This window comes from Triticum aestivum, chromosome 2D (genome assembly GCF_018294505.1).
Source record: "Triticum aestivum cultivar Chinese Spring chromosome 2D, IWGSC CS RefSeq v2.1, whole genome shotgun sequence".
Taxonomy (NCBI): domain Eukaryota; kingdom Viridiplantae; phylum Streptophyta; class Magnoliopsida; order Poales; family Poaceae; genus Triticum; species Triticum aestivum.
This window is the reverse complement of record NC_057799.1, coordinates 599865279-599872512: the sequence shown is the minus strand read 5'-3', so window position 1 is coordinate 599872512 and position 7234 is coordinate 599865279. Positions and strand designations below refer to the sequence as shown.

The window sequence follows — 7234 nt, the reverse complement described above, 5'->3', positions numbered from 1 at the left end:
CGGTGTGGCCCGGCGCGGGGGGTGGGTGGGTATAAAGCAGGGGAGGGGCTGCACGGAGACCTCCCCCATCGGCTCCGGTTTCTCTCCTCCCCACCCACCACCACTCTCCCCCCCTCCCTTCTTTCTCCGGAGCGGAGGAGAGAGCAGCGGCCAGCGCGGCCTCCGTGCTGGTGCGTGCTAGAGCCGGGCCTCGGGGTTCGCCTGTGGACTCCGCCTGCTCCCTTCCCGTGCTGGTTCGGCCCCCGACCGCCACCCGCCGCCAGCCATGGGCGGGCTCGAGGAGATCAGGAACGAGGCCGTCGATCTGGTGAGAGCCGCTCCCGCTTCCACCTCTCTCTTCCGACGCCCTGTTTCTCGCGGTGGTGCTTGGTTCACGCTGTATGTATGCGACGCTCGTTTCGAACTTCTGTCCCCTGCTGCTTCGATCTCGGGACAGATGATAGATGTGCGGAGAATCGCAGGAACTACGTTAGATTAATCCGCTGGCCGTTTCACCTGCTGTTCTTCTCTTTTGGGGAATTATTACTGGCGGCGAAAGCTTCGGAAGAAATACGCGTAGCTTTAATTTTTTCCATTCTTCATCAAAAGTTTAACTGGTTACTTTTTTTGTGAAACGAAAAGGAATTAAAGGATTTCCTTGAAAGTAAACTTTCCATGTGAGGTCGTATCTCGCCATGTGAGCGTGCTCAGCGCCTCTTCAATGATGGAGAGGGCCAGCTGTCCATGGCCATGTAGCGCAGACACCCCATGTTTCTTCCTCTGATTTGCTCCCGCTATGGTTCTGCTGCTGCCGCCCCGAAACGTACAGCATGCAGCCCGGCCGCTGCTGTTCGGCGGAGGAATTTTTGGATCCTACCCAGCTGTTTCACTCTGCCGTATTTAATACGTAAATCTCCTCCGTGGAAAGGGATACGAGCACCGAATCTTAGATCTGCGCATGATTTCTTCCCCAGTTTTTATTTCGTCCACAAATAAATGACGACTAAAAATGCTAAGAATAAATGGAGATTTTCGAGCAGTAGCAGTAGTTTTAGTACAATTAGTGGGATGTGAGTACGGATTTGGGCTTAAAGTCAAAAGATAGTTAAGCACGGGCCGGACTCCCTGATCACGCGGCGCTGGATTAGTGGCCAACCACCACAAAGCACGGAGAAATCCGTGCGTTCGAGCCGTTGCCTTTTCGTTTTTCTATCTTTGTTGACCGAAGCGCGCACCCCAATCCAGAAGCGGAGCCGTCGCTCGCTCTCGCTTATCCTATTGTTTTCTCGCCTTCACGCGCGGCACGGGGTACGCATCTTGCCCGCACGCATCTCGAGGCAGCCTCCTGGGAGGGGTGAGTGCGTACGAGCGCCGGCACGTGGGTCCGTGGGGAAAAGTACGCACCCGGCCAGGCGTGTACGGTCCAGGACACCCTGTCCTTGGCCGGCTTGAGCCGTCTGATCGAGATCAGACGGCCGTACGGGTCCCAATCATTGGCCCCACGCCTCCTTCGTTGATAGATGCCCGCTTGGACTCTTCCCTGTTCGGATGTTCTGACCCCAGCTTTGTCTGGTAGAGGCTGGCCGGTGGGGCCCACAACGTGGAAGCTACTGTTCTGTACAACGGGCTGTGTTAGCTGTTTGATTTGTCTGTTCTAGCTGTCGCTGACTGAGTGGGGTCACACCTCAAATCATCGCATGGTCTTGGTTCTCATCAATGGGTTGTTTCGCTTGTGTTTGTATTTGCAGGAGAACATCCCCATCGAGGAGGTGTTCGAGCAGCTGAAATGCACGCGCCAGGGGCTCACCTCCGATGAGGGGGCGCAGCGTGTTGAAATCTTCGGCCTCAACAAGCTCGAAGAGAAGAAGGTGAGCGTCGCTACTGGTTTCTGATGCAAGTTTGGTGCCTGTTTTCTTTCCTGGTCTTAATTGCTCCTTGTGGGTCTCGATTTGCAGGAGAGCAAAGTCCTCAAGTTCCTGGGATTCATGTGGAACCCCCTCTCCTGGGTCATGGAGATGGCCGCCATCATGGCCATTGCGCTGGCCAACGGTGGTGGGAAGCCCCCGGATTGGCAGGATTTCGTTGGAATCATCGTTCTCCTGGTCATCAACTCCACCATCTCCTTCATTGAAGAGAACAACGCCGGCAACGCCGCTGCTGCGCTCATGGCCAACCTTGCGCCCAAGACAAAGGTGATCTTGGCACAGAATGCTGTCCTGTTAGGTTGCATTTTTTTTCCATAGTAGAATAGCCATGATATTTTATTGGTCTGCTTCCAATATACTTTTCTAGTCCCTGCTTTCAACTGTGATATAGAAGTTAAGTTTTGAATGGATCAAATTCCACCATCATGAAAGAAAAATTTAAATTGGTTGTTGAACCTGGCTTAGCAATTGCAATTTATTTGTACATAAGTACTATAGCTGTATTGTACTTTTGTTCTGCAACTGATAGTCAAGCTCCAGCTTTTTGCCTTAAGCTAGGTACCTTGCAGGCATGTACCATTTGGTGGAAACTTGCTGCATTTATTTTATTGAGTTGTTTGTTTGTTTGCCCATTCTTTTTGTAACATGCATTACTGTTGCTCATTCCAGGTGCTTAGGGATGGTCGATGGGGCGAGCAGGAGGCATCAATCTTGGTTCCTGGTGACATTGTCAGCATCAAGCTCGGTGACATCGTGCCTGCTGATGCTCGTCTCCTCGAGGGTGATCCTTTGAAGATTGATCAGTCTGGACTTACAGGAGAGTCTCTCCCGGTGACCAAGAACCCTGGGGATGAGGTCTTTTCTGGATCAACGTGCAAGCAGGGTGAGATTGAGGCTGTGGTCATTGCCACTGGAGTACACACTTTCTTTGGCAAGGCTGCTCATCTCGTTGACAGCACCAACCAAGTCGGGCACTTCCAGCAGGTCCTCACTGCAATCGGAAACTTCTGCATCGTCTCGATCGCAGTGGGAATCGTCATTGAGATCATTGTCATGTTCCCGATCCAGCGCCGCAAGTACCGTGCCGGTATTGAGAACCTGTTGGTCCTCTTGATCGGTGGTATTCCGATTGCCATGCCTACTGTTTTGTCGGTCACCATGGCCATTGGTTCTCACAAGTTGTCCCAGCAGGGTGCTATCACCAAGAGGATGACTGCCATTGAAGAGTTGGCTGGCATGGATGTGCTTTGCAGTGATAAGACTGGCACACTCACCCTTAACAAGCTCAGTGTTGACAAGAACCTGGTTGAGGTGTTTGCGAAAGGTGTCGACAAAGAACATGTGCTGTTGTTGGCTGCAAGGGCTTCAAGGGTTGAAAACCAGGATGCCATTGATGCTTGCATGGTTGGTATGCTTGCTGATCCTAAGGAGGCAAGAGCTGGCATCAGGGAAGTGCACTTCTTGCCATTTAACCCAACTGACAAGAGGACTGCTCTGACTTACATCGATGCTGAGGGTAACTGGCACCGTGCCAGCAAGGGTGCTCCAGAGCAGGTTGGTAGAACCATAGAAGCACAGCCATGCTTTATTACATGTTTGACATTTTAGTTAATTACATTGTTCTTTAACGTGACTAATGAAGACTTGGTATGAAACTTGAACAGATTATTACCCTGTGCAACTGCAAGGAGGATGTGAAGAGAAAGGTGCACTCTGTGATTGAGAAGTACGCTGAGCGTGGGCTTCGTTCGCTTGCTGTTGCAAGACAGGTACCTTAACTTCTATACCTCAAATGCTATTTCGGCTGTAGTGGTTGGTGAGTCAATTTCTAATGCCAAGTGAGACTATCACAGGAAGTACCTGAGAAATCCAAGGATTCTCCTGGTGGACCATGGCAATTCATTGGTCTGTTGCCCCTGTTTGATCCCCCAAGACATGACAGTGCTGAGACCATCCGCAAGGCACTTGTTCTTGGTGTCAACGTCAAGATGATCACAGGTACATACACTGTCATACAAATTTCTCGCTTAGAATTTTGCATGCTTGGTGTAAATTTCGCTAAACCTAGCTATGTGATTTACTTCAGGTGACCAACTTGCTATTGGAAAGGAGACTGGTAGGAGGCTGGGGATGGGCACAAACATGTATCCTTCTTCTGCATTGCTTGGCCAAAGCAAGGACGGTTCACTTGAGTCACTTCCTGTTGATGAGCTGATTGAGAAGGCTGATGGATTTGCCGGAGTCTTCCCTGGTATGCTCCATAGCATGCTTATCTGTTTAGTTATGCAATGATGCATTTGTTAACCTGGTTTGTGTTATGCAGAGCACAAGTATGAGATTGTGAAGAGGCTGCAAGAGAAGAAGCACATTGTTGGTATGACTGGAGATGGTGTCAATGATGCTCCTGCTCTTAAGAAGGCCGACATTGGTATTGCTGTCGATGATGCTACAGATGCTGCTCGAAGTGCTTCCGACATTGTGCTTACCGAGCCAGGTCTCAGTGTCATTATCAGTGCTGTCCTGACCAGCAGGTGCATTTTCCAGAGGATGAAGAACTACACGGTAAGTTTTTTCTTGCAAACTTGATAATTAGTAACCTTGTAAGCAGATGATCACATCACATTCAGACTCATTGCTCTTTTTCTGTCATATGTTACACCAGATCTATGCCGTTTCCATCACCATCCGTATTGTGGTAAGTACCTCAAAGATATTTCTCCCCACTGAAATGCACTTCATATTTCTCCAAATTAATATCACTTCCATTTTGCAGCTTGGCTTTATGCTTATTGCCTTGATCTGGAAATTTGATTTCGCTCCCTTCATGGTCCTTATCATTGCCATTCTCAATGATGGTATGTATTCTTTTGTTGTCCATTAGTAGCCAATGCAGGTACTATGGCCAATGATGGTATGTATGTGAGCATCACTTCTCACATTTATATGAAAAATTGCAGGTACTATCATGACAATATCCAAGGACAGAGTTAAGCCATCTCCCTTGCCCGACAGCTGGAAGCTCAATGAAATCTTCGCCACTGGTGTTGTGCTCGGAACCTACCTTGCCCTGATGACTGTCGTCTTCTTCTGGGTTATCCACAAGACAGACTTCTTCACAGTGAGTTTTCAAATTTATTTGAAAAATATCAGTGTATCTTTGCATCTAAACTTCTGGTAGGTAAATTTCAGTGGGATGTTCTTTCTCACTTAAATTTCTTTGTGCAGAACAAATTCGGTGTCAGGTCAATCAGGGACAGCGAGTTTGAGATGATGTCTGCACTGTACCTCCAAGTCAGTATTGTGAGCCAGGCTCTTATATTCGTGACTCGTTCACGTAGCTGGTCCTTTGTTGAGCGCCCTGGTTTCCTCTTGGTTACCGCCTTCCTTCTCGCACAATTGGTACGTGAAAAACAGTTTCTCTGCAAAGTAAGAAATTCAGGACAATCCAATCCTTAGCTGAACCTTCTTGATGCAGGTTGCAACACTCATCGCTGTCTATGCCAACTGGGAGTTTGCAAGGATCAAGGGAATCGGGTGGGGCTGGGCTGGTGTTATCTGGCTCTTCAGCATTGTGTTCTACTTCCCACTTGACATTTTCAAGTTCTTCATCCGATTTGTGCTTAGTGGAAGGGCCTGGGACAACCTCCTGCAGAACAAGGTACCAAGTCGAACCATATCTCTGTGTCAGCACCTTTATTTTTAGGTACACACACATTGGGGTTTACCTCCTTGAGCAAATGATGACCCTCTGATCCTTGTTGTGCAGACTGCTTTCACCACCAAAGAGAACTACGGCAAAGGGGAGAGGGAAGCACAATGGGCTACTGCACAGAGAACACTCCATGGCCTTCAAGCACCCGAGCCGGCCTCCCACACACTGTTCAACGACAAGAGCAGCTACCGTGAGCTCTCTGAGATCGCTGAGCAAGCCAAGAGAAGAGCTGAGATTGCAAGGTATATTATCTTTCCACTTCCAAATTGCTTACAGATCAGACGAGTCAGGCCAGTCGTTGATTGCTGATGATTATCTGCAGGTTGAGGGAGCTCAACACACTCAAGGGCCACGTTGAATCCGTGGTGAAGCTCAAGGGCCTTGACATCGACACCATCAACCAGAACTACACCGTGTGAGGAGTATCGACATTGAACCAACAAACATGACATCCGTATTGGAGCGAGATTGGAATGGAGCTCCGCTTTAAGATTTTTCCGGTGAATGAATGAAACAAACATGGCTGATCTGACCAGCCCCTAGTTGTAAAGTGCTACCAAATATATGGTTTCGGTTGTCCGTCTTCTAGAGAGGTTTTAATGTTCTAGTGGAGTTATACCGTGTTTGGAGCACGGCGTGGTTGTAATCGTTTTCGCGTTTTTACCCAGTTTCCCCTAACTAGTCGGTGATCTTGCGGAAGCAAGACGAGAAATAATCACTGCAAATTTTCTGCCCCATGCTTGCTATCCCATCCCTTGGGTTTATACAAAGACAATTCTCGTCTATAAATATCATAGCTGCCTTTTCTGCAATGGAGTTTCACAGTGTTTTTTATACCGCACTAGGAGTACATATTTACAATGCTTGCTATCATTGCCAGTGGACCGGCTCCTGTGCAGCACAATTTGGCATGATTGGAATGTTTATGTGGTTAGGCACACATTTGAGAAAATGGTGAAGACGTAGTTGAAGAAATCCAAGAGATCTATAATTGTGTAAAGGTAGCTGGTTATGGGTAACACGTTGGTTGAATAAATCCAAAAGAATTCGGCAGCAGTATTCTATACGCCAGACGAGGACAGCGGTACGAATTCCATCCATCTCATCCCCGAACAAAGCGGGCGAAAAGCGAGCTGTAGATAAATTGTTCCCGTGCAAGGAGAGCTAGCCGCCGTCCCGTCATCCTCACAAAATGCTTGGAAGCAATAATACCGACTATTCTTCCACGCGCAGAAAGCTCTTCTTCCTGCCCTCCGCCACACATTTTATACACAATACAGTACTCTCTACATCCCAAAGGAGGAGAATCTTCCTGCGGACGAATCCGACCCACCACCACTTCACAAAGAGAGATAGGGTCGAACCTGTTCACTGCACCCACGGTCGCCGTTGCATTCCACCTTTCGTTGTCTTTACCCCGGAACCGGATCCAAAGTCCGATCGCCGTACCCGCACGATGTCTATCAAAGAGCATGCGCGCGTGCGTACGTGGCACGCGCTCCACGGCGTCCGTACACCGGCCGGCGCCGGCTGAGAGGCAGCGGCCACCGAGCCGTAGTCCTCGGTCTGCAGCCTTTCAGAGACCGCGGCGCACGCGTGCAGCAGCAGAGCATGGCAG

General features: G+C 49.1%; 1 protein-coding gene across 2 annotated transcripts; it reads left to right on the top strand.

Annotated features, from left to right (window-relative positions):
- The first annotated feature begins 20 nt into the window (after window positions 1-20).
- On the top strand, window positions 21-6428 carry LOC123054858 (plasma membrane ATPase-like). 2 transcript variants are annotated; one of them, XM_044478726.1, is made up of 15 exons: window positions 32-307; window positions 1728-1847; window positions 1935-2171; window positions 2574-3458; window positions 3569-3673; window positions 3758-3902; window positions 3991-4155; window positions 4228-4466; window positions 4567-4599; window positions 4678-4759; window positions 4862-5022; window positions 5130-5303; window positions 5380-5562; window positions 5671-5858; window positions 5939-6428. In XM_044478726.1, the coding sequence occupies exons 1-15, from the start codon at window positions 266-268 to the stop codon at window positions 6033-6035; spliced, it is 2856 nt and encodes a 951-aa protein (XP_044334661.1). In that variant the 5' UTR covers window positions 32-265; the 3' UTR covers window positions 6036-6428. The 2 variants fall into 2 exon arrangements, with proteins under 2 accessions (XP_044334660.1, XP_044334661.1); XM_044478725.1 differs by having other exon boundaries at window positions 21-307; window positions 4567-4759.
- The last annotated feature ends 806 nt before the right edge of the window (window positions 6429-7234 follow it).

What these genes read in the sequence shown, in the direction of transcription:
- LOC123054858 (XM_044478725.1), top strand. Translation starts at nt 266, where the DNA reads ATGGGCGGGCTCGAGGAGATCAGGAACGAGGCCGTCGATCTG. An exon ending in ACCTTGCGCCCAAGACAAAG is followed by an intron (nt 2,172 to 2,573) that starts GTGATCTTGGCA and finishes TGCTCATTCCAG; the next exon opens with GTGCTTAGGGATGGTCGATG. An exon ending in ACAAGACAGACTTCTTCACA is followed by an intron (nt 5,023 to 5,129) that starts GTGAGTTTTCAA and finishes TTCTTTGTGCAG; the next exon opens with AACAAATTCGGTGTCAGGTC.